This window comes from Simochromis diagramma, unplaced genomic scaffold (assembly GCF_900408965.1).
Source record: "Simochromis diagramma unplaced genomic scaffold, fSimDia1.1 OVJJ01000107.1, whole genome shotgun sequence".
Lineage (NCBI taxonomy): Eukaryota > Metazoa > Chordata > Actinopteri > Cichliformes > Cichlidae > Simochromis > Simochromis diagramma.
Window position 1 is genome coordinate 8,484,438 of NW_024387209.1, and position 26,258 is coordinate 8,510,695.

Here is a 26,258-nt window from a genome sequence, read left to right on the forward strand (position 1 = left end):
TAAAATGTTCCTCCTCTACACCCCCCCCCAATTTTTGCACATGTCGAGGAGCGTGTCAGGCTACATTTCACTGTGTGTTATACTTGTATAACTATGCATGTGACAAATAATAAAGAACCTTGAACCTTGAACCTTGAGGATTGAGAGTTTAGCTAGTACCCGCTAGCTACTAAACATGTTTGTGGTTGTTACAGTAAAAAATATAACTGTTTCTACTCAAAGTTTATGTTTTTTTGTCTAATTTTAAATTAATTATGTTAATACAGTATGTCAAAATGAAAAACATAACTGTAAATTCCGACACGTGAGGTTGTCCTGAAAAGAATGATATCAAACAAGGCAAAGTAAATAGTTTTTAAAGGTGAAATGTAGTAAAATCAAAAGTAGTTAAAAATGGCCACTTATACCCTGGACCCCAGAGGGTTAAACGTTTTTTTTAAAGTAACGCAATAGTTACTTTTCAAGTAATTAATTACTTTTAGAATCTTGTAACTCAGTTACTAACTCAGTTACTTTTTTGAAGACATAACTAGTAACTATAATTAATTGCTTTTTCAAAGTAACTTGTCCAAAACTGGTCATGAACTGTGTTTTGAGCAAGCAGGATTGGACCCAAACACAGACTCGTCAGGCAGGCGAAAAGTAAACTGAAAACAGCTTTATTGCTGGGAACAAGAACAAAACTAAACTAACACACAGAACTAGCTAAACTGAGGAACAGAAAATAAACTAGAGAGGCAGACTATAAATGAGCCTGAACATAAACCATAATACAACATGACATGAAAATACAGGAACACAAAACACTGGGTCAAGTGACCCAGGACCATGACAACCAGATAAAGGATTTTGTTGCTGTTATATGCTTCATGTTCTTTGTAGATTTCTGATGACCATTTTGTTATTTGATCATGTCTCTGATTGGAATAGGTGAATGAAAATGTAGTGTAAAGCACTTTGGGGTCCATAGGGACTAAGTAAAGCGCTATATAATCAACCGATTCGCACTGCAACCTGGTTTGCCTCTTATCTGTAGTTATTTTTATTTAATTTAATAACTGTACAGTACTCTGTTTATAGTAACCATTGTCCTTAATGTGAATATGTAAGAAAAATTGTGTATGTTTATGTTCTGTGTACTGTTTGTTTGTATATGTGTCTTTCTGGCTGCTGTTACAACCAAATTTCCCCTTGTGGGACAATTAAAGGATTATTCTATTCTATTCTATTCTATTCTATTCTATTCTATACAAATACAGGCTATTTACCATTTGTTTCTGTATTTCTAGCTCCCTAAGTTCTTTAGTATCTCCTAATTTCCAGTATTAGGTTTTGTTTATATATCTTCCCTGTCTCTGTCTCAGTGTCAGGTCTGCATTGCTGTTATGTTTCCTGTTTTACTTTGACAGTCTGGGTCCCATGTTAATGTTTTCAGTTTTGCTTCCCCTTGGTCTCGTCATGTTTGATTACTCCCAGCTGTGTTCTCCGCCTGTGTCTCGTTCCCTCTTTATCCCTCTGTGTATTTAAGCCCTGTGTGTTCCTTTGTTCAGTGTTGTCATCTCCTCCATCCCTCACTGTGTGTTCTGTTTGCTTATTGGCCAGTTTAATTTAGTTTCCTGCATTTCCTTGCTTCCAGCAATACAGCTGAGTGTTTTTGAGTTTATCTTTGCCTCCTGCTAGTGATGGCCAAATGAAGCTTTCTGAAGCATTGAAGCCTATATTGAAAAAGGGTTCGTTACTTGAAACATTTAAACACAGTCCTCTCTGGTGACATCTGGAGGCCAAAATTATGAAGAGCAGCTTAAATCCACAAAATAAAATGAACTGCTTCATTATGATTGCCCACTCTACAGAGTGGGGTTCACAATTCTGTTTGATATTGGGCCACAGTTGTGTTGCTTTGAACATCTATCTTTTTGGTTGAAAAACTTTTTATTTGTTTAATAAATAATTTTGATCAATAAACTTTCCTTGTTTAAACATGCACCATAGTGTGGCCTTTCTTTACTTGTGACTTTTTGATCTTGGTAAATACAATAAGTGAAAAATACATAATAAATATATATATATGTGTACAACAGATTATGTAGTATGCTTCTGCTGTGAGGTCCCGCATCCATGTACTTATGCAATTAATCACTGGACAGCTGGACAGGTATGTTTATAAATGATATTATATTAGACCAATTTTCTTATACATATTTTTGACCTGGGGGTAGAATTGATTGTGAACTGGAAAGTAAAAATGCTCATGAACTGGCAAATTAAAAACATGATGCATTCAAGGTAACCCTTTTTCATATTTATTTAAGAAGAGAATTTGTTCCACTTTGCAATGGCCGAGTCTGTTTCTCTTCATGGAGATAATTTCTCCTGCGTTAACGAAAATCCTCTGACTTCTGTTTATTTCTTGAGGACTTACAAATGTCTGCTTCAATACAAACACAAACAAGGATAAATCTGACTACATGTAAAACCATTTTATTTAAAAGTGCATGTAACATCGCTCTCTTTTAAACCTTAAATGCATGCACACCAATCACATGATCTGCAGAGGCGCATGCCCAAGTGGGGTTTGGAGACAAGTTTCAGCTGCTAGTTGTGCACAGATCTACAAATATAAGCTACATTAAAGTTCCTGTCTAAAACTGAGACATCTCTCCTTGCTCTGTATTCCTGCGTTTTGTTTTGTTTGTTTTTCTTTGTTTTTAAACAGAACAGCTTGTCACCTCTCTACTAGAAAACATAGATTTAACAGAACAGTTGAAGTGTTCAGTATTGATCATTAAGGTAAAATATAGAGATTAGTTAGCATATAGTCAGAGGATGGCCCAGAATGATGTACAACCATGTTGTTCCCCCTGCACTCACTGACTTTTCTCAGCAAGCTAATGTGTAGTGCTTATAATTGATAAATATGTTTTCTAGTCGAGGGGTGATGAGTTGTCTTCTTTATTTAAAAAAACAACAAAAAACAGAATAAACAAACATATAGATGGAAATACAAAGGAAGCCCAGATATCCCAGCTTTAAACTGGGACATGAACAAAGCTTACATCTGCGGATCTGTATTAAGCTGGCAGTGTGAAATTCGGCATGTGGCATGATCAGATCAGGCAAAGTCCAAAGTACGTAGTTTTGTGAGTGTGTGAGTGAGATGTTATGTGTAGTTTTAGACATTTGTGCACAGAAAGATTTTTGAAAGGGAAAAATAAATGATTTGTAAAGCTAGACTTAATACATTGTGCAGAAATAATCACACTTGTAGGTTTGGATGTAGACATTTGTAAAATACTTTTACATGTCACCAAATTGTTTCGTATTTTTGCATGGATTGGAGCCCTCAAAAGTTACACACTAATCATTGCACACGTTTATAAAAGTGTGCAGGCCACTGTCCCACTTGTTTTCCAACTAACCTGCCCTTGTAGCTTCTTATTGGCAAAGCACACCTGATCCAGGTAATCAGCAGCAGGTGGGGCAGGGATATCTCAAAAACTAGCAAGATACTGGCCCTCAAGGACTGGAGTTTGACACCCCTGCCTTAAGCATTCATATGAAAGGGGTGGTGTTGACAGCTTCTAACCAATCCTAAAGGGGCATTTCATTTAAAATAGGGGTGTCCAACTCCAGGCCTCAAGGGCCGGTGTCCTGCAGGTTTTAGATGCAAAACAGCTGATTTAAATGACTAAATTACCTCCTCAACATATCTTGAACTTCTCCAGAGGCCTGGTAATGAACTAATCATTTGATTCAGGTGTGTTGACCCAGGGTGATATCAAAACCCTGCAGTACACTGGCCCTTGAGGCCTGGAGTTGGACACTCCTCATTTAACATGAATACATTCAAGAGAGAAATAAATTGCACTTTATCCTCTACATAGAATAAAGTGACTCTACATAGAAAACATATTCCCCCAGCAGTTAATCTGTCTCAAATATGATGTAAATGAAGAAGAAAGTGGTAATGAAACCACTGGCTAAGAGCCAATATAAGAGGAACTGAAAATATGTGCGTGTGGGGAGGTGCAGTTTTCACCCTTTAAAAACAATTGAGTGGTAGGGGAAAAGTGTATTTTTCTAAATGTTCTGACAGAAGGCCGTGAGGAATTTGGTGAGATAACTTACAGAAAAGGCGACGTTGCAAAAACAGCAAAAACAAGACAGAAGGGGTGGCCAAAAAAAGATCAGACATCTGCTCCCATGAAAATGCAGCAGCCATGTCTTTGTTACTGTTTAAGTCTGTCACTTATTCTTTTTCTAAATAAATCTCCTCAAATAGATTTAACTTGAATTTAACTTAACTATGGATTTTGGTGTGACATCAAAATAAACAACTGCTTAAAAGTAAGATCCAGGATCCTGCCAAATGCTCAAGTATTTGATGAGTTACACTGGTAATCTATGTACAGACAGGAAACCCTTAACTGTTTAATACAACTTCTCACACAAACAGCTGAAAATTTTCCAGTTTTTTTTAATGGGCCAGAGTTTTTTTCCAGGGCAGCACTGAGAGCAAAAAGTAGCTGAGAGTTAGTCCACCATAAAAACTGCTACTTACCAGTTTAAAGCAGAAAAGATCTGAGGTGCGGTTCGACGAACAAGTCAAGCTAGAGCAAAGCAGAAACACTAAAATCAGGAAATGTGAAAAAAAAGTGGGAAGAAGGAGATTTAGCTTTAACCCTTTAAAGGCAACAGACATTTAAGACTGAAATACAACAGAAGGAATAATAGCTACACAGAGAATATATAAAAGTTTATTAACGGAATATTAACACAATTGGAATTCATTATAAACTGTGTGAGAACCAAAAATAAATTATATTGAGAATATAATATAAGATAAATTTCTTTATCTTATTGTATTCATATAAAATTCACACATCAATATAATATTCATATACATATAGTCTTTATATAATTACTTATAATATTTATTCAATTATAAATATGAGAGGTTAGATGCCACAGAGGAGCAAGAGTTTGAACTACAGATGTTTGTCAAGCAGCTGTACAGAAACAGCAGAACTTTGAACCTTGGCTGCAGCCCAACAACCATGACATATAAATAGGAGCAAGGTCATCTCCATCCACTCATTTCTTCTGAGAAAGCAACATCATCCAAAGTGGTCACAGCAACTGAAATCAAAGGGGAAAAAACAATAGTTTTGCTATTTCAAACCTTTGTTGTTCTACAGAAAAATTTTCAAATAATGGTTTTCTCTTAAAGCTGTTATTGTTTGTCTGACCAAATCTGGGATCATACCAAACCGGTTCTGTTTGAGGCCTTCAGGATGTGCTGTTTATTAACAAAAACACTAAGAAAAATGATTTCTCAGCAGCCTGTTGGGTCCTGCCAAGTTGCATTTGACTCTCACCTCTGTACAACTTCTTCAGAAGTCACTTGGATGGGTGACAAAATGTTTCTCCCACTGGAAATGCAACCTCCAGATGATGTGAATCAACTTTTTGGGATTTACTTACCTGGATGGATTATGCGCATGATTCAATGACTTCACTGACATGTTCATACTCAGGTTTGGACTGTGTTTAAGCAGGCTGTAAGTGAAATGAAAAAAAAAAAAGTGAAGTGCCATTCAATAAAATTTTTGTCCCTAGATAAATGAAAATATTCCAAATTTTAGGAGAAATTGTTGCAATTTAGAACATTTATGAAAGACTTCCAAGCATGAAGTTCATAGGGTACATCTCAAGGTATCCATTTTCTCACTTAACAACACATTAAAAAAAATGCCAGAACAAAATATTTTATGTAAAGTCTTATTGTAATTAATTTTTGAGTAAAATTTGTTACATGTTATTTAATTACAGGCTACTTGTGCCTTAGTCACAGGTTTTGCAGGTGTTTCCATAATTTGGCTCGCATCCCAGAAAGTACTTGCAGTGTACTTGTTTCATTGTTTCTTGCAAAAATCTGACTTCATTGTTCATTGTTGTGTGTCACTATATCTTATAATGATGAATGCATTATAAGAAACTATTTGCCTGTACTATCCATTATTTGCTTATTAGGTACACATAGCGCAAGTCATTGTTGCCTGTTGGTGGTGCAAAGGAACACTTTCTTTTCATTTCTGGGATATGTGTCTGTGTAAGCCTGTTTGTCTTTGTTTATGTGTCAGGTCAGGTCTTACACTCCACCTCTCTGAGAACATCTCAGAGCCCCTCAAATGCCTGTCTCCCCCCACCACACTCCCTGCCAGTGGCTGATGCCCTCACCCATCGGTGTGTTGGTGGTTCTCTGTGTCCGGGGCTGGGTGCTTGGGTGTGTACTGGCTCATTCCCGGCAGCTGTTTAGTGGGGCCTGGCACCTGGGGGCTCTGTCCGTATCATGTGGACGTCGTATGGGGCTCTCCTTAGCTCTTTTCTAGGAGTGTGGCGCGGCCGCCCCTCCAGTGGTCTTCCTTGGGCTTTTGTGCTCCGGGGGTCCTCTAGATGTCTGGGGCCTGGATCTCCTCCATGCCTGCTTCATGCCCTGGGGGACAGGGCTATGGGCTATGGCTCCCCACACCTACTACAGGGAGAAAGCTTTGGAGTACAAGCACACTTATGCATACAGGTGTGCACACAGGTGTGCGCAGAAACACATTATCTTCCTTGGTTGCAGCCTTTTATCATATCATGCCCTGTCGGTCTTGTATGCGGCTCAGTAAAATTCAGTATTTATTATTTACTGTTACTTATGCTTATCTAGGTTGTTGCTGTGATTTCCCTACTGTGTTGTTGTCTTTTTGCTTGTTTTATTCTTTTTTTCCCCAGCAGGTGATCTAGTGGATTTTTTAGTGTCTCTATCCCTCTTCCCCTCTGTTTTTCTTTCCCTCTCCTTTTCTTGAGCATTTTCCCAACTTCTCTTGTCTACATTTTTCCCTCTCCTATCCTCCGGTCCTGTCTGTTCTGATTGTAATTACTTAAAAAAAATAAAAACATAAATAAATAAATAAATATATAAATAAATAAAGATCAATCAAGTGGACCAGTATGGCAAAGTCATATTGATCCACTTGGGAAAACATTTGCATTTTTCTTGGCCTTCAGATTGCTGCAGTGCTGATCGGGACAGGCAAAAAAAGAACTTCTGGATCACTTTCATTCACAAGCATGTAAATACAGTATATGCAGAGCCTCCACCCAACTTTTGGTTAAACAAACATTTTTTTCTATTCAACTATTTTAGAGAAATACAATGCTTAATAATTTTTTTTACCACGTGCCATAAAATAAAAACAAACAAAAAATATTTTAGAAATCTGTTTTGTTTTAAACTAAAACTAACTTTGTTATCTGAGTAAAAAAGAACAAACTAAATTTATGATTTTCTACCCGAATTTGAGCCGGCCGACTGGACTTCTCTGAGAACTAAGAAGTTAGTCAAGCAAAACAGAGCATGTTATATTACTAGTCAGTTAAACAAGAGCAAAAACAGCTAGTCCTAAAGTTAAAAGAAGTATTCAAATATTAATTTGTCTTCAACTGTCACAATGTAAGGTGATAGTTGTAAGTTTCAATAGAACAGAAATTCTCCTTTCTTTATTTTAGTCACTTATTTTGAAAATGTTTTATCTAAATTGTGAGGCACTTTATAACCATCTGGTTTACAAACTGCTGAACAAGTAAGGTTATTATTGTCATGATTAATATTTTCTTCCAGAAAATATAGTAAGTGTGTCAGGATGGCTAGATAACTTGAAGTTAGCCTGGCCAAAAGATATCTATATTTTTTAAAACATGTTTACACTTTGACAAAAAACACAAAGCAAAAAGGCGAGCATTGTCAGGATCTACACAAGCTAACAGTTGCACTACTATCACAACAGTAACAAATTTAGCCACTTCACTATTAAATTAACTCAATTTCAGTGCACGAGAACACAAAACAGTACCTGTTTCTATTTCAGTTCATTAAACCATCAAGGCCTCGAGTTGCAGAATAGCATTGCACCTGACTCTGCACAAGAGAAAGTCATTAGAAAACACCTAGATGCTTTTTCGGCTCGACTCACTAAAAAGAGCCGGCTCTTTCGGCTCCTAACCGGCTCTTCAGGTTGTTTTGTTGCTTTAATTACTTTATTATCAACAACAATATAAAATTATTCAAAAAAGGAATTACTAATACTAATGTAAAATAAATAATAAATTTTATTGGCTGGCGTGTGGATTGAAGTGGATAAAAGTGCAAGAGAGAAAGAAGAAGAAGAAAAAAAACACGGCTCCAAATAAGGAGCCGGCTCGCATCGTTCATGTCAAAGAGTCGGTTCTAAGAGCCGTTTCGTTCGCGACCAACACGTCACTCACTACCTCTATGGTGGGATTGCCGGTCTTAACTTCAGGATGTGTATTGATCTGGAAAGGTACCCATTTGTCTTTAAGTTTGTGTGTGCTTGGATATTTCTGAGCATTATCGAGTACAGTGAAGGATCCTTATGGTCGGAAGTATACCGTTATGTACTCCATTGTGTCTTCATTATGTTCCCACAGTTGGGCTGCATAAGAAAAAACACTTGTTTCCTACTCTATCTTCTGCATAGGGTCCTTTTTATTTTTACCATTCCTCTTACCATAGCCATCCAGCAGTCTGTGTTCATTTTCATTTATGCTCTTCTCCCTGCCCCTGTATTCATCTTTTCTATAGCAAAGACCCTAAAAGCCCTCCTTGGCCTGTTGACACGTTGCTGCCATGCTTGTGCTGCTGCAGCAAGGACAACACTGCTGCCGATGTTAGTGATGATGGCAGCACAGAGGGATATGCTCATGAAGACAGAGACACATTAGAAGAAATGAAAAAGGGGTCACATGGTGGAGAAGATGGTGACAAATCAGAAAGAGTGGTATAAGGAAATGCAATCTTCTACAGCAGGAATGTCTAACTCATTTCACATCGTGAGACACTTTGAGCTTAAATAAGCAGAACTAGTGAAACTCCCCTTTCTGTCACTTTAAAGGAGATCAGTAGGAAGCTTCGTGAAACCTGTAAAAACAGTTAAAAGTCCTCAAGACCATAATACATATTACACCATAATTTGTCTGACTTTTAAAGAATTTATTTGCAGTGTGATTTTCTAGGTTTCCCTCCCCTCATTTTGTCTCTCATAGTTGAGGTACACCTATGCTGAAAATTACAGGCGTCTCTCATCGTTTTAAGTGGGAGAACTTGCACAACTGGTGGCTGACTAAATACTTTTTTGCCCCACCATGTTAATGAGTATCTGTACATGTCGGTTTATATGTATATATGTTTTTTTTATTTATTCTGTTTGGTTTATTAATATGAGTGGTGGATCAGTTAAAGTGGTGGTTTAATTGTAGCCCAGGATAACTGTTGGGTGGTGATGACTTGTAGAGGTGTTTGAAGGATAAACAAAGTTATGCTGACAAGTGGTGTTTTCTGTGGTCATCTTCTGTCTTTTGTCAAAATAAAATAAAAGTGTCAATCATTGAAAAAGTGGATTTCAAATTAGTCTATATGCGCAGCTTCTGCTGTTTATTCTACTGTTGGCTCTGCATCACATCATACAGAACAGCAATCTCAAATATGGTCCTCTCAAGGATGCAGAAACCCCAACCATTTGTTGTTCAAACTTTTTGTTCGTGAGGGGCAGCCAATCAGAAGAAACTTAATTTAAAGGAACAAAAATGATGTATCAGCATGGTTCCTTTGTTACCAGTGTTGTTTAAGTGTGGCCTTAAAAGGGGGAGGGGCTAAAACAGAAAGGCTGAACGGAGGAGCTGGGAAAAGATACATGAACTGATGTCGTCGTCTTTATGTTGTTCTGGTTCATCAGCACTAATGTTGGTCCAGGTTCAACATTGCAGGTAACCAGTCACATTGCTGTGATGTCATAGTTTTGCGATGTGATGTTAAAACACCATCACACCAAACCCTAACCACAGTCTTGTAACCCTAACCCTAACCATGATCACATCCCAACCCCCAACTCTAATCCTGACCCTATTTTGGATTTTTTCCCGAGTGGACATCAGCATTTTTTTTCCGCATCACAAAACTATTACATCATAACAATGTGATTAGTCACTTGCAATGTTGAATCTGGACCAACATTAATTATAACGATTCAGTATCATCGCCAATATCAGCAAACAACCATCAATCCCCTGTATAAGATAAACAAGGGTAATTTTGACTCATGGAGTTGGAAATAAGCATAATACTACTTTATCATTAATACAAATATAGTTTTTAAGGCTACAGTTAAACGAGAAATGAAGTGTATACAGAGTGTTTGTAAACAAACTGTGATTAATGTTTTGTCCCATTAGGTCTCAGAAGTAATCAGCACATGTACAAACTTCTTAAAGGCCGCTGGTAAACCAGCAGATGATGAGATCCGATGATTTACGATTAAACTTGCACTTTTTTCCACACAAATTTATTAAGAGAAACAAAGCATTTCAGCGTGTTGCTCACATGACAGAAGGCACAACAGTTAATGCACATTTCACTGCATTGGTTACAGCTGTTAGCACACGAAGAGGATGAAACCTCTCCACTAGAGTGGCAGTGGGCAAAAAGCCAGCAAAAACACACGACATGACAGATTTATGGCTGAATCCTCGGCATGATGTATGTGATTTGTTTGCTTCCTGTGACTGCAAACAAACTCATTCTTACTTTGCGCATGTACTGGACTCACATCGCAAATTATAGGCAAAGCATAGTTTAGAAAAAAAATAAATATCCCTCTGTTATGGCTAAAAATACAATTTGAAAATATCTTCCCTTGAAGCAGAGTAAAAGTCTGTGGGTTACAGATAAAATCAGTGTAAAGAAGCTTAAAACACACACTTCACATACAAAATAATCCATGTTTACTTTGCTCTTGGACACTGAACATTACATTATCATAATTTGTTTGACTAATATCCATTTTCACTCTATATAAAAACTAGCTGTGTAGTTAAAGGCACAGAAAACCTTATTTAAACCATTTTAACACTTTTTCTCAGCCCAGAGACACAAACATAAACATTGCAGTGGTTCAGACATAGTTTCTCGTGGTACAGTATAACCTCTCTGAGATAAATCTAATCACACTAGTCACGATGTGTTCTCTGCTGCAGGGTGTTGTAAGTTGCCAAGGGGGTCACAGAAATTGAAAAATGACAGTTTAACAGCAGCCTGTCCTTTCAGAATAAGACCAGATATGGACTTTAGTCACAGAGCAGAATTCTTTCTATAAACTGATTTTTCTGTTTCACTTATCACTGATATATTTATCAGTCTACTTCTTCTGTGGTGCACAACCTTAAGCTAGCGGTGGTTATGACTATTAGAGACACTGCTAGCTGGCAACTTTCAAACAGCAAAAGAAATGACAGAGAAGCTGCACCAACATGGCTGCCAGAGACAGTTACAGTAGGTCACCTGAGCTTAACTTGCGTGGGTAATCCTGTGTAGCACCATAGAGTAGGAGTTAACATACATAAACTAATTATTCTTTAGAAAATTCATATTTACAAAGGCACATCATAGTGTGTGAGTGTTTGTGTGTGGACAAAAACGGTGTCCGTGTCTATCTCCTGGAGTGGCCGGCGCTGTTCTCGATGCACAGCACGACGTTGGAGCTGGAGCAGCTGCTGGAGCTCTGCTGCAGCAAACTGCCACTCTGCAGCGGCGACGCCATGCCGGTCAGCGCCTGTTCGCCCACACGCCACGTCTCGCAGAAGCTGTCGACGTGCCGCTCGCCTCTGCTAGTCGACCCGTGCCAGACCATCTTCTCTGGCCTGTGAAGAAACAGAAAAGCGTCATTCCGTAGCAAGCCTTAAAGACGTAATGTTAATGTAATGTTACGATTCATGCTGATTTGAGCCTCACCATGTGTTGTCGTGAAGAACGTCCTTGCCATCAAACGAGTAGATTGACACGTTTTCCTTCATTCTGCCACCGCTGAAGATGTCGTCCCAGCTGTCAAACAGAACCTCGTCCTGGTGAACGCGAGGCACATGAATGAGTCAAATTACACTTTGTTGGGAATGTCAAAGCTTTAAAATGAGTCAACACTTAAGCGAGTATTTGAGGCTGGCTTTAATAGTGACTAAGTTCCACAGACTGTATGAAAAGGATGGAAATAGTCATAGTGCCACACATCTCTGTGCGCACCGAGAAGCTGAACCAAGGATTTGCATTCATCACTCCATCAGAACCTTTGCCATTGACTCAAGTTTTTTTTTCTTCAGCATATTGTTTTTGGACTTTTTCTGGCTTTATTAGACAGACTCAGTGAAGACTAACAGGAAAGCAAAGGTAAAGAGAGACATGGGGCAAAGGGCTGGACTTGAACCCAGGCCGGCCACTCTTACCCATGTGGCATATGGTCGCCTGCTCATCCAATTTAGCTAAACTGGCACCTGCTCAGACCAGTTTTTGTTTGATATTCATACCTACCATTCTCAGTTGTTTTAAGGACACACTACACAATATCCTAAAATATGCCAAGTTTTCAGCTAATAGCTCTTTGTAAATCACTTTGTCGCAAAAATAATATTTTATGTCTGTCAAACTGTGTTATCTTTGGCATTTTTCATTGATTCAACCAAAGAAATGGGAACAAATGATGTGGTCTGTGACAGGCTGCTAGTAACAAAGTGTCTAACAATACAATGTATAACTCATTCCTTGTGTTAGCTACCTCTTTTATCACTGAATGATGCACAGGTCAGTGTTAAATGGTTTATATTCCTTTAAAAATGTTCAGGTACAAAGACTAGACTGACAAATGAGTGAAAAAAGAAATCCGGGAGAACTATTGCTGAAGAATGCTTTACAAATTAAAGTGTCCTGTGATGGCACGCATTTTAAAAACAGACACGCCCTCCCTCAATTTAAGTCTTTACAAAATCCAAACAGCACAGTAATGCAAATAATTAGCCCGGTGTACAGTTGATGTGAAGGGTCAAATTAGTGATTCATAAACTTTATGTGTTTATACTGGGCTGTAAATATGTTTACTTCTGCTGTAGGTTTTTGTCCTTTTAAACGTGGAACTTTAGGGTGACTGACTTACTTCTTTGACCAGTCTCAAGTGGCCATTAGAGGAACTGCAGGTTTTTGCCTCAATTTTGCCCTCTTATAATCATAGCCTAACAGAGAGATTACAGCTGAAGCGAGCTTCGATCTGAAAGTTAGCATAGCGGTATCTTTGACTGACTGATGGGCAGCTGTAGTTGCTAGCTTGCTCCTGAGTCAGTGGTGTCTTCTAGAGCATTTTTAATCGATGAAGATCTTGGCTTCTTGTGCTCCAGTTTTACTGAATGAATTTCTATATTTTATTCGTCTATTATTTAACACTAATCTGTACCCTTCCATCTAAATATAGTCCCTCATGGCTCTAAAGGCCAACATGGCTACAACTGTAAGGATAAAGTCACAGCAGGAAGAGAACAGGTGATGTCACTGAGATTATGTCCATCTATTTTATACAGTCTGTGAGAGCAATGCATAAACTTGCACGAGACACCGGTCATGTCAGGTTGGGTGAAAACACTGTTTAACTACCTTCAAGTTGACTACTGATAAATTCTGTCTGTCAGTTTTGCGGACGATGCTGTGGAGATCCTGGAGTCTGGAAGACAGGAAGGCCCGGAAAGTTCCCTTCATCCCGATGGCCTGAGCCTGGGTGAAGCACAGGAAGTCTGCACCGCGGATGCCCCGCATGGAGCCGGTCTGAGGGCTGTTCAGAGCAATCAGGTGGAGCTGTGGGGAAACATGCCAAGAAGTAAAAATGTATTCTTACAATGTGAGTAGCTAGACTTTGAGATGTACCAAGTGGTTTGTCTTACCACTGGCCCAGAAGTGTGATGGTGGACCGGACTCTGGGGTTGACGTGGGGGTGGTCTTCGTGGAGTGGTGATCGGGTAACGAGTGTCCACAACATAATACCTGTTATCAGGTGAGTTTAACCGGTCTGTATAACTTGGAAACCTGGGATCTGTTAGTTCCGGGTACCGTGGTTCTGACTGATACCGCGAATCAGGCTGGTATCTGGGATCGACGTAAGTAGGTTTATAGTCAGGCTCAGCATGTGGTTGGGCCGGACTCTCATGCGGCTGGTTGAAGTGGTTGGTGGAGGTGCCCGTGTGGGAGTGGTGGTCTTGGAAGTAAGGGACAACTGGCGGAGGCTCCACAGCAGCAACCTCATTACCCTAAATATGCAGCATGTGGTTTGTTAAAACTGGGCACGCTATATACCTGAATTACCAGATAAAAGACAAATAAAATTATGCTCACATCCTCCCTGGGGAAAGCGATGTACTCCCCAAGCTGAAAAATAAGAAAAAACAGAATGAATATAGATAAAAACTCCACATTTGAAGTATTTTTGCATCTTTCTGGATGATTTATGAAGATGAATGTTTCACCTGGACTTGACGAACTCCATCTCGGACTCGTAGGTAGAGATCTGTTTGGTCTAGTATGTACACCAGAGAGCCCTCAGGTTGTCTTCTAGCTGTAGCTGCCATCGTTTCGTAAGACCTCAACACTGTCACCTGCAAACACAGACCACAATGTGGATTACTGTGCAGCCGACACGTGTGTTTTTGTTGTGGTTTTAGAAAATTATTAAAAAAAAAACAAAACTGGATGGACTTCCAAGTTTTATGCTAATCCATTGAGGTAATCAACGATAATTTCCAGCTCTTTAAAATTTGAACGCCCAACATTTTTTTAAAGTTCATGACAGACAACCAGAAAATAAACAACTGCCTAAAAGTTTTACTCACCCCAGAGGTGACACCAGGCACTCCAGGAGGTCCAGGAGGTCCTGGTGGTCCAGGAATACTGATAGCTGTGGTTCAAGCACAGATTTGTTAAACATAGGCTAAATGCTTGGATAAGCATTATCGTTATCGTTGCAGGCGCCAGACATGGAAAAGAGAACGCCTTCTCAAAAGACGTTAATCTGAGCACACAGAGATGAAACGCAATGATGCAGTGAAGTTTTCTTCAGTATAAAGTAATCAAATGATAGTTATCTATGGGTAGACGATGAACAGATAATTCAGCACACTTTAAATGCTACATCATTGCCCAAATTCTTAAAAGCAAAAACCAAAAAACTAGTTTAAAGTGAATATAAGCAGGAGGTTTAACTTTTACAGGCACTTTTGTATCAGAGGCTTTTGTCGATGACAAACCTGCCAGAATTCCATCTATCACATAAAGTTTTCTTGTATATGTGGGGAAATTTTTAGAAATGATAAGCAGCTCTTCATGCACAAAAACTCAGAGGACACTTTAAAATGCAAGACTGTTAATCCAGGTGGGGTTTAAATTAAAGGAGCAGCAAGTCATTCAAATTTTAATATATAAATCACCTTCTTTTAAGAAGTCTTTCATATTTAAGGGATGTTTTCCAGTTTAACTCACTCTGTGTGCCTCTGTAAGATCCATCTAGTGATGCTCCTGGAGGTCCAGGTGGCCCTGGTGGTCCAGGTGGTCCATCATACCCTCTTCCAGGTGGTCCAGGTGGCCCCTGGGGGCCTGGTGGGCCAATAATGGAGTCTCCTTTAGGGCCCTAATAAGACAGGAGGACACAGAGTCTGATTTACAGCATCTTTAAAAACATGAAGTGGCAGTATGTTTTCCAGAGTGTGATCGTACTGGAGGTCCAGGCACTCCCGGGGCTCCGACTCCGCTTCCTCCATACCGGGGGTCATAATATCCTCCGCCTGGCTCTCCTTTCTCTCCTTTCACGCCACTTTCACCTTTCAGCTCATTCTGGGTAGACACATTAAAAATCAGAGAGAAAGCCAGCAGTACAATCAAAACTCAAACCGATTTGAACAACTTAATCTTAAAATATAAAGACATAAAATCTAAAGTGTGCAAAGGCGAGGGATTACCTTTAAACTGTAAATGTCAATGTTTGATCCAAAACCTGGAACAGACAAAAATGTCTTGCCTTAAATTTGTCCACACACTGAAAACTTTAAACATTTACACGTCTGTCAGGGACGTTACCTGGTGGTCCCCGATCTCCTTTCTCTCCTTTAACTGTTAAAAAACAACAAGTTAAACAACCGCAAGAACACAGCATTTCCTCAAATCCTGACTTTATTTAATGTAACTGCAAAGGATAACGACCCGTTATTAGAGTCAGGCCCAACATAGAGGCCAAACAACTGCTGCTTCGGAACCTTTTAGTTACTGCTAAACTCCACCAGTGGGATGGTGTAATTCAAACACAGCTCTCCACCTAAACCCTTTTTAAGTCGAAATTCACTGTGGGGAGAAATCTTTTTGAGATTTTTGGAGGTTTTTTAACCGCTGGACCGAGATCAGACAGCTGTTGCATATCTTCCAGCCTTTCTGCTAAGCCAAGCTAACCATGACGCTTCACATTCACCATACAGATATTAAGGTAATATATTGTACTTCTTAAAATGTTTCTCATAACGTTGGCATCTAACATTGAATTTGAAGTGAACTCACCAGCGTAATACCTGGAGTAATCATACCCCTGAAATTAAAAGGAAAGAATTAGGGAACTTTAACCCATTTTGACCGATATATGCACCACAACAGGAAAATATCATGTCTGGACTCACTCCGAGTCTGTCAATAGGAACAGGAGGTCCGGGAGGCCCAGGGGGCCCTGGTGGGCCTGGTGGTCCCTGAGACACAAAAAATAATATTGATTACTGTTTCTGTAAAAGATGACAAATGGATTGAAATCAGGATCTGATAAAAAGGCAAAGTCAAATCTTCAGCACTCACAGGGTATCCGTATCCAGATCCACTGCCTGCATCTCCCTTCTCTCCTTTGGCACCGTTTAGTCCTGGTCGACCCTAAAACAAGACAAAGGATGCAGAATGTCACAGTTACATTCTGACATAATGAACTTCTAAAAAAAATAATTAATTATTAATACTGTCTTCCCTCTCAACCCTGCAAATCAAAGCTTCCTAAGATTGGACTCCACTGTTGTTCTCTTTTCACAGTTGCTGTCACATAAATCTAATATGAAGAATCAACTGATTGCCATAGTATTTGCATAAACCACTACATTTCTGACTTCATACTTTTACACTTTATATTTGTAGCCATGAGATCAGCATCAAGGGTGATATTTCCCTACTGGGCAGTTGTTTGTGTCATTACTCCAGTCAAATACCTTCCTAACTATGTGAAGGCTTATCATGAAATCTTTGTAAAGATGCCAAACTTACCGATCGGCCAGGAAAACCAATCTCCCCCTTCTGGCCTTGAGGACCTTGTGGACCCTGGAGAAAAATGTACATTGAAGCTCGTTATACTAATCTGATTTTGCTAACTTGTTAAACAAGTCTAAAGTTGTGAACTTTTAAAATTTAGACAACATACTGGAAATCCCATTGGGCCAGGACTTCCTCTCTCGCCCTGCAAATTAAGACACAAGCACACTGTAAACATCACACACAGTGATATTTTGATTTAAACATATTAGGAATGATCACCTGAACTAGAACTATCCATGCCAACACTGATATCGGTATCGGATCGACACTAAGGCAGCTGGATAAATACTTTGTTTCTATCATCAAAGTCCATAATGACAGATTTTTTTTAACTTGATTTATTTACCGGCTGTCCTGTCAAGCCTCCCAGGAATAGAGGTCTCCCATCAGGCCCCGTGATGACACCAGGCTCTCCTTTTTCTCCCTGAACAAAAAGCAAGAACTTACAAAAATACTACTGGAAACAGTATTTAAGTCACAAGGCTTTTAAAAAATATTGTTGATATTAAAATATTGAACTCCATTTGTTTCCTGTTACTTTAACACAAATTGTGTTAAATAATTTGGAAAGTAAAAAGTATGTCACTTACTGAGAGGAATGTAAATAAAAATCATGTTAAATCATGTTAATATGAAAAAGTATTAAATTAAAAAACAATGGTGCACAAAATATAATGAATATACATGTCTTAAAATGTGAAATGAACAAACAAAGATATGCACCTACCTTAGGTGCATATCCTGGTGGCCCTTGGTTCCCTTTTTCCCCTTTTGGTCCCATTGGGCCCTAAATCCATACACACAATATAATCACTTACTTGCATTATTTTGAATCAGTTGGTTTCCTACAGGCTCAACTGTTTGATGATCATGGTGATACGTACTGGGAATCCTGCCCTGCCTGGAATACCTGGTCCAACCTGAAAAAGAAACGCAGTTTGAAAATGCTAAAATATTCTCTCAACTTTATGTTTTGTGGCGATGCTTTTGATAAGATTGTTAGGGGACTGAGGGGCGCATCCACCTACCTGCCCTGCTTCATTCCAATAAAGGTCGTTATACTAGCAAGACAAAGTTAGGTCAGTTAGTATGAATGTGAATGAGCAAACAAGCATGCTGTGGCTATTAGTGTAGATGAGTAACATCAGGAGGAAAATCGATTTAGACAGGCTGTGCTGTGTGGGTTAGTGTTATTTCACATATTAATCCAGAATCATTCAACCTCTGTACATTTACAAGTTGAATGAAGACTCACATCTCCTCCTGGCTGGTAGATGATCTGTCCTGGAGGTCCAGGAGGGCCTGGAGGTCCAGGTGGTCCACCATCTCTTCCTGGCAAACCCTGTTACAAATTGGTGCATTATCAGGCAGAAATGGGTGAGTATGCAATATGTTCAGAGCATAGTTTAATCGAGTCCTTGTCTGAACGAATATTGCATTATTGAATATTGAACATGCATATGAAACTTTTGACTGGTACTGAATAATAATAATGGATTGGATTTTATATAGTGCTTTTCAAGGCACCCAAAGCGCTTTACAATACCACTATTCATTCACTCTCACATTCATACACTGGTGGAGGCAAGCTACAGTTGTAGCCACAGCTGCCCTGGGGCAGACTGACAGAAACGAGGCTGCCATATCGCGCCATCGGCCCCTCTGGCCAACACCAGTAGGCGGTAGGGTAAAGTGTCTTGCCCAAGGACACAACGACCAGGACAGAGAGTCCAGGGATCGAACCGGCGACCTTCCGGTTACAGATGCGATTCCCAACCCCCTGAGCCACGGTCGCCCGTTATATGCATCATATGCATATAACTCAATCCGATGCTCAGCGATCATAACATTGAGACATACAGAAATAAAAGGACCTAATGTAGAAACCTTCAAAGAAAGTTTTGTTGATAACTATAATTGCTGTCATCGGCATATAACTAAACTCCACAAAAGGAAAGTTTGCATGAATTCAATAAAACTAATGAAAACATAGGTAGGCCCAAACAGAACTTTGAAGCACTTGCGATCTTGCACGTGTTGCTTCTGTTCTAAAGAAATCTTCAAAGAGATCACATGATCTATGACAAATTATCCTATATACACATTCCTTTCATCGATTTAGATAGACAGTAAACTCTAGATAAATTATAATAACTAAAAGGTTATTTGGGAACTGCATATGCTGATGAAGCTGATATGAAATGAAGAGCTTCCTAACAACTTTAACTCTGCATTCAACTCACCCTCTCTCCTTTCTCGCCGCTGTCTCCCTTTGGACCCTAAAAAATAATCAGGATACTGTATTAGAAGACCATATCATTAATACTAGTAAGTGTACAGTAACACTAATGTTAGCCATACTTTTTCTCCAGTTGAACCATCCAAGCCAGGGATCCCAGGAGGTCCTCGTGGTCCTTCTGCTCCTTTGCTACCAGGTGTTCCTGGTAAACCTGGATTTCCCTAAAAAAAACAGTAAAACATATTCTTTACAGGAGTGGTGAATTCATAAAAGTATGACATAAATTCACTGAATTAAAATGGAATGCTGCTACTAATATTGTTAATAAGACAAACTTTGGAAGACTTTTTTCATTTATGTTAATGTACATATAAAACATAAGTATGGTTTCTCACTTAATATCCAGGATTTTGGGGAGTTAAAAAACTGTGCTTATGAATTGTGAAACAATATGGGACTCATGTAGATGTAATGACTAAGTATCCTTGGGCAAGATACTGAACCCTAAGTTGTTCTGTGATGTATGCATCAGAGTGTGAATGTGGGCTAAAAAAAGTGATTTGATGAAAGTGCGTGAATGATGGATCACAAATATGAAAATTTAAAAAAAAAGGATATAAAGGATTATAATAAATATTTTTAAAACATACACGTTTTAATAATCACTTTGTGTGTGACGATGTTGCACTGAGACTGATCCACACATTAAGGAGGAAATACTGCATATACAGACAAATACAGACATTTATGCTACTCTATAGTAAGAGTCTATAAAAATGTTGTAAGCATTTTTGTTAGCTCTTTATTTTTCTATGTGTAATTTATTGATATTAAAACTAGGCTAAATACTAATGTAATCTTTATTGTCAGGTCTAATAAGACAAGTCTTAGATATTTTTAACTAACCCAGAGCTTATAAGACTGAAAAGCCAACTGAATATGTGATTAACAGATACACAACAGAGCAAATAATTGAACAAATCATTTGAAAACACATATATAACTGATATCAGTAATAAACAGAAAACCAAAGTGGCCCTAAAGTCGAACCTTGAGGCACACCTTTTTATATTTGATTCACACCCTTGTACTTTGATGTGAAATTTATACTTTATGTGACTTAAGTAGCCACACTCATGCCAAAAAAAGAGGATAGCTCGGATGCTAAACAAAAGCAAAATTACTGTGGAGAAAGTTGGATTTAATCCTGATTCGAACTGATGTTAATAGGGGCAGGGATGGCTCCAGGTCAGGGGTTTGAATCCACTGAACGGCTACCCTGAGGTACCCCTGAGCAAGATACCGTTCCTACAAACTGCTCCCCAGGCGCCCAATGGCTGCCCACTGCTTCACTGGGTGAATGGGTTAAATGCAAAGAGGAATCAATAAAGTTTAAGAAGAAAAATATACTACAGTGGCTTGCACTGCTGTTGAACAGTGCTCCATGGGATGTTCAAGGCTTGGGAAATCTTTGGGAAAGCCTGCTATAAATTTCTCAATAACTTTATCCCTGACCTGTCTGGTATCTAAACCCAATCGAGAATCTGTGGCAAGATCTGAAAACTGCTGTTCACAAACGCTGTCCATCTAATCTGACTGAACTGAAGCTGTTTTGCAAAGAAGAATGGGCAAGGATTTCAGTCTCTAGATGTTGTATAGGAATTTCTTTCACTTATTAATCACATTATTGTATGATGCCTTGGTGCCACTGGATTTTAACATGTCTGACACTCATACGTTAAGAGGGGGTGCAGTAAGGATGTTGGGGGAAACAGGAACTCCACAGGAAGAGTCTTTTGTCTCTTCAAGGACTCTGGGAGGTAGCAAGGGAGTGTAAACCTTAAGGTGTGAAACAGCTGTGTACTGCCTTTTGTTCCTGGAGAAGGTATTTAACTGAGAGCCATGCTAGGCTCAGTGAGACTGCTGACCGTCTGCCCCGTGGTCATGCAGGGGTCTCCACAAGCTTGGTTGTATGTTCTTTGTGTGTTTGGATTAAAGAATATCAGCTACCGCTCACCGCTCGTCTGCAGGCTTTATTTAAGTGGAAAACTTCCACAACAATGTGCAAAGCTGGTAGAGACGTTCCCTAAAAGACTGGCAGCTGTAATTGCAGCAAAAGGTGGTTCTACAATTGACTCAGGGGGCTGAATAATTACGGTATCATGGACATAAAGAAATAACTTCAAGCCATACAGTTTTTCTGGCATACTTACAGGATGACCTGCAATACCAGGTGGGCCCTGGAAAAATATGGCACAGGACAGCATGAGATATACAAAAATTTACAGCACTGTGAGCAAAGGAACAACAATCTCCCATATTTGTAACTCGTTACCTGGGGTCCAGGTTCGCCTCTGAGTCCAGGCAAACCACTGAGTACCTCATATCCATCTTGATCACCCTGTATGGAGATAATTTGAAGTCAAAACAACTGATCACTGCTAGCTTCTCATTCACTCAGACTGTTTGGACTGGTTGACATTTCAGAGTAGATATCAATGGTTGCTACCGGCATCCTCAAACTAACAACTTTTTTTAGCTTGGTACTTGCTCTCATCTGTCCACAAAAAACAAAAGAAAACAAAAAAAAGGAGAAAAGGAATCTACTCACATAGCCAATGCGATATGGTGGCCCAGGTGGTCCGGGGGGCCCTGGTGGTCCCACTGGTCCCATTGGACCTGGAAGCCCTGCCAGGCCAGTCTGTCCTGATGTCCCCACCTGTCCTGGTTCACCCTGAGAGCCCTTAGGTGGCAGAGGTCAGTTGTAATGTCAGATTATGTTCAACACTGTATAAAGAGGAGAAGAAAAGTAGGACAGGAAGAGCAAACGGTGGCATGACACAGGCACGTGCAGAGCTGGAGGTTAAGTAGAGATGCGGATGAAGGTTACAGTTAAGGTTTGGGGACCTACTATGCTCATTAATGTGCCTGTATTTATTTTTGGATTGTACTAGAGCTGATTGTATAATTCAACAATGGACAAACATGCCTCTTTATCATCGCCCTGTATGTCTGAAGCAAGTCGTGTTAGTGCATGTCTCTTTCTAACAGGACACTGTCATATGATCAGCCAGCTTCTGGAAGCTTGCTGAGGGGCAGTACCCAGTGCTTGTGAGCTGTACGGCCTGTTCTTCATAGGTCCCTGTACCAAGTAACTATTTAAAGAAACCATTTTTGGTGAAAGTATCTAAAAATCTGCACAGTGTGAAGCCTGATTTATTAAAACTTTGGTCATTTTTAATATGAACACCTTGCTTTGTATATGCATGACAGAAACTAAGGAAACGCAGAGTAGGTCCTTAAATGAGTGAAGAAAGTCTTTTAAGGAAACAGAATCTTTCACAGCTGCAATGTCTTGAAAGATTCTGGGAAAACAGAAAATAATAGTAATATAATAATAATAATAATAAAGAGTAAATAATGCAGAAAACTCGAGAAAATAAAATAAATCATCATAGCAGAGACATGCCCCAGGACCACCAACCCATTACACACCGTAGAGGATGGAGTAAAGTAAGAGAATAAGCCGGTGAAAAAGCTGGAGCCTTGTGCATCTTGCTAAAGGAAAGCAACAAAGAATGTGAAGAGTACATGGATGGGCCACCAAGTACAACATTTTCATATCAGTTCAGTGGGGAACATCTTTCTGCTTTCAATGATGAGAGTTTTAAGGGCTGAAATTAAAAATGAAGCTCACCTTTTCTCCAGCTGGTCCTGGAAGACCGAGGTCACCATTGTCACCCTGGGGAAAGAAGATTTAAAACAAAATATATGATAGTCAATACATTTAAAAGAAATGTCTATTGAATCATTACATTTAGTCCAGGTTTGTAGGCTGTATTCATTTAAATCCTTCTTGAATTTTTTTTAGCTGTTTTGTGGTCAAAATAAAAATCTTTAAAATATTTTGGTTAATCACTAAATAAAACTAATGAATTTCTCATTCAGATTTTATTAATAAATGATTAAGTCTTTTAGTGAGTACATTGTCTCTTGCTAGCATGTACCATAGTACAGCCCCACAGACTGAGTCTATCTTTACCTTTCCTCCTGCAGGTCCAGGTGGACCGGGTAGCCCAGGAGGACCAGGGGGTCCCTACAGCAGCAAACACAAAACAGAGTCAGTATTTACTATACCTCAAATAAACATCAACAACATTTAAAAGCAGAACAATGAAGGCATTGGGTGGTAAGGAAGTAAAATGGTAAGTAATCAAAGTAAAATACTCACTGGCAATCCCGGAGCACCATCTTGCCCAGGTGGTCCAGGAGGTCCAACAGCTATTGGACCATCAAGGCCCACTGCCACTGAAGTACCAGGGATCCCAGGAGGGCCAGGAGGACCTGGGAGACCCGGTGGACCATGTGGACCCTAGATAACAAATCCCAAAACAATCATATTACCACCTCAAGTGACTACTTTTTACTTATGTTAAAAAACAACAACATAAAAACCCCAAAACAAAACATACCCGGATTTTATCCAAGTCTGGGAATCCCGAGCCCTCCATGTCAACAAATGTCTGTAAGAAGCATAAATTTAGTGAAAAGTTTTGGAAGTTATGAAATGAATGAAAAGAGTGTATGGAGCCTGGACTTACTGGACGATCACCAGTACCAGGTCCAGGAGGTCCAGGTGGACCTGGGGGGCCTCTGGGTCCAGGCTGACCCTCTCCACGTTCACCCTGGAGGATTTTAAGACCACAGATTATCACGTTACATAATGCCATGTGTCTTCTTTAAACAGATGACTTAAATAGGGCACCTTTTCGCCTTTGGCACCAGGACCTCCTGGAATTCCTGGAACACCCTGCAGCCCAGGAGGACCCTGGAAACAGAGGCAAAAAAACCCAAATTACACTGATAATATTTCAATCGATTTATCTGGAAAAGCCTATAAATAATTCTTCTTTTGTAGCAATATTTCAATGTGAAAACAGAGAAACTCACAGCTCTTCCATCCTCTCCTGGATCACCCTGAAAGATTAATGAACAACCTCTGAGCAACATGAACCTCCAAACACTGAACAGCTCTAAACCTCGTTGTACTCACAGGCTCCCCATCAGCTCCTGGAGGTCCTGCAGGCCCATCCAACCCTGGCGGTCCTGGTGGTCCAGGGGGTCCGGCCAGCTGCTGCACAATAGAGCCATCCCCAAGTCGGACCACCTCAGCTGCAGGTCCTGTAGGACCAGGTGGTCCGGGAGGCCCCTGAGCCCCACGATCTCCTTTTTTACCAGTGTAGCCTTTGCCAAGATCACCCTGTGAGTGAGAATGTTGGATTTGGAAGGAATGTAATACTTAGTTAATACTTAGGTTACAGGTTTAGATAATTTAAATGTGAATTATAGTTTTAAGCTTTATGTGTATAATAAAGGCAATAATAGTTTCTCTAGCAGAGACACAGTAGATCTGTTGACAGCAGAAACAAAACATGTTGTTATGGATGAACCTGAAATAATTTCTATCATTTCTAATGGCAAGAATAAAATTTCAAATTCAATCTGTATCATAAGTTTTGCTCCTGGCTGATCGGCATTTAGACATTTCTGCTCTTGTGCTTCAATTCATTCATTCTGACATGAGCCTTTCTGCTCATCTCCAACATGTTTTTATTCCTTGATTCGACCAGAGTAGCCTTCAATGATTCAGAACTCAAAATAGTTTTAGCTCCTCCCCCTATAAGGCCATCTTTTCAACTATATGTGACACCGGACAGAGCCGAGTGCGAAAAACAAAACTCTTGGCTCTGAGACTGAGATTTTAGAGTTTTCTGAATCCTGAGCTTCTGCATTGCAGGGATTATTTGTACACATGCTGACCTCCTTATTTTTGTTTAGCTTATTATGTATAAAAGCCAAACTGCATGTGTATGAGTACATGGACAAACACTTTACATACCTTTTCACCTTTTTCACCCTGAAAAGCAGGAAGAAACAGTTAAGTGCATCAGCCATACGATCACTATAAACACACTCACAGACACAAAGTGGTGTCTTACCTTCTGTCCTTGGACTCCACCCTGTGCAGAGAAACCAGAGCCAGAGCTGACACCTGAATCTCCCTTCGCTCCTACAGGGCCCTGGTCCCCCTTTGAGCCTTTCTCTCCTCTGTCTCCTTTTTCACCTTTAGCACCGATTGTACCAGAAGTAATTTAGCAAGTTAGGAACATCTAGACTGTGCCGCAGGACAAGAATGCTTAAATACAATTGTGATATGTGTAAATGTAAGACCAGCAACTATCAGTGCATCATCTGCTCTTATATAGCACATGGATGTCAAGCACGCTGATCAGGCAAACAGTCCTTCACCATCACCCGAAGCAAAATGTGAAATTGGAACTGCAATAATCACAAAATGAAAGCACAGAAGATGCCAAAGCAAAAGCCAAAAAATGTCTTTAATGAAATTGCCTTCTATTTATTTTTCTCTGCAAAAAAGGCCAATTTTATTTTAGAAATCAGTCCTATAGAGGGAAGCAGGAATTCTTGCTTCTCATTTCAAGGTTAGCTGTATCGTTTCTTCAGGGTTTTATATTTAACTTAACAGGTCCACCATAAATAAATAGATAAATAAATAAAATAAAACCATGTTGATCTGTAAGTTTGCTTTTGGTAAAGAAACAAAAGAGACAAATATTAAAGCAGACACATTAGCGCTGCTTACAATTAACGCTGGTTTTCTATTGTTGGTGACGGCTGGAGTCAAAATGTCTTTATGAGCCCAAACAGGTCACGAGAGGCAGAACATGCATGTTTTACTGTTTT

At 39.5% G+C, this 26,258-nt stretch overlaps 1 protein-coding gene and 1 long non-coding RNA gene across 6 annotated transcripts in view; both read right to left on the reverse strand.

The window, feature by feature from the left end:
* Positions 1 to 4,480: 4,480 nt before the first annotated feature.
* LOC120746154 lies at positions 4,481 to 6,510 on the reverse strand. The gene is made up of 3 exons (XR_005698790.1): positions 6,241 to 6,510; positions 5,037 to 5,559; positions 4,481 to 4,610 (listed from the first exon to the last, which is right to left on the reverse strand). It is a non-coding gene; the product is annotated as an uncharacterized LOC120746154 (long non-coding RNA).
* A 3,874-nt stretch (positions 6,511 to 10,384) lies between these two features.
* Positions 10,385 to 26,258, reverse strand: part of LOC120746328 (collagen alpha-1(XVIII) chain-like) — a 56,947-nt gene continuing 41,073 nt past the window's right edge. For 3 of the 5 annotated variants that reach the window (XM_040051783.1, XM_040051782.1, XM_040051779.1), the window contains 37 exons: positions 25,493 to 25,635; positions 25,393 to 25,410; positions 24,547 to 24,753; positions 24,444 to 24,470; positions 24,259 to 24,321; positions 24,095 to 24,178; positions 23,966 to 24,016; positions 23,725 to 23,865; positions 23,536 to 23,589; positions 23,191 to 23,235; positions 22,989 to 23,051; positions 22,105 to 22,236; positions 21,829 to 21,894; positions 21,707 to 21,733; positions 19,616 to 19,714; positions 19,498 to 19,533; positions 18,510 to 18,596; positions 18,283 to 18,315; positions 18,139 to 18,174; positions 17,982 to 18,041; positions 17,601 to 17,678; positions 17,361 to 17,396; positions 17,207 to 17,260; positions 16,754 to 16,825; positions 16,585 to 16,650; positions 16,469 to 16,496; positions 15,998 to 16,030; positions 15,880 to 15,914; positions 15,638 to 15,754; positions 15,404 to 15,551; positions 14,758 to 14,822; positions 14,395 to 14,523; positions 14,264 to 14,296; positions 13,816 to 14,178; positions 13,532 to 13,729; positions 11,852 to 11,961; positions 10,385 to 11,760 (listed from right to left, as the gene is read on the reverse strand). In XM_040051783.1, coding sequence (XP_039907717.1) covers positions 11,550 to 11,760; positions 11,852 to 11,961; positions 13,532 to 13,729; positions 13,816 to 14,178; positions 14,264 to 14,296; positions 14,395 to 14,523; positions 14,758 to 14,822; positions 15,404 to 15,551; positions 15,638 to 15,754; positions 15,880 to 15,914; positions 15,998 to 16,030; positions 16,469 to 16,496; positions 16,585 to 16,650; positions 16,754 to 16,825; positions 17,207 to 17,260; positions 17,361 to 17,396; positions 17,601 to 17,678; positions 17,982 to 18,041; positions 18,139 to 18,174; positions 18,283 to 18,315; positions 18,510 to 18,596; positions 19,498 to 19,533; positions 19,616 to 19,714; positions 21,707 to 21,733; positions 21,829 to 21,894; positions 22,105 to 22,236; positions 22,989 to 23,051; positions 23,191 to 23,235; positions 23,536 to 23,589; positions 23,725 to 23,865; positions 23,966 to 24,016; positions 24,095 to 24,178; positions 24,259 to 24,321; positions 24,444 to 24,470; positions 24,547 to 24,753; positions 25,393 to 25,410; positions 25,493 to 25,635 — 3,248 coding nt within the window. In that variant the 3' untranslated portion in view covers positions 10,385 to 11,549. The remainder of the gene's footprint in view (positions 11,761 to 11,851; positions 11,962 to 13,531; positions 13,730 to 13,815; positions 14,179 to 14,263; positions 14,297 to 14,394; positions 14,524 to 14,757; positions 14,823 to 15,403; positions 15,552 to 15,637; positions 15,755 to 15,879; positions 15,915 to 15,997; positions 16,031 to 16,468; positions 16,497 to 16,584; positions 16,651 to 16,753; positions 16,826 to 17,206; positions 17,261 to 17,360; positions 17,397 to 17,600; positions 17,679 to 17,981; positions 18,042 to 18,138; positions 18,175 to 18,282; positions 18,316 to 18,509; positions 18,597 to 19,497; positions 19,534 to 19,615; positions 19,715 to 21,706; positions 21,734 to 21,828; positions 21,895 to 22,104; positions 22,237 to 22,988; positions 23,052 to 23,190; positions 23,236 to 23,535; positions 23,590 to 23,724; positions 23,866 to 23,965; positions 24,017 to 24,094; positions 24,179 to 24,258; positions 24,322 to 24,443; positions 24,471 to 24,546; positions 24,754 to 25,392; positions 25,411 to 25,492; positions 25,636 to 26,258) is intronic. The other 2 variants (XM_040051781.1, XM_040051780.1) reach the window with 2 other exon arrangements.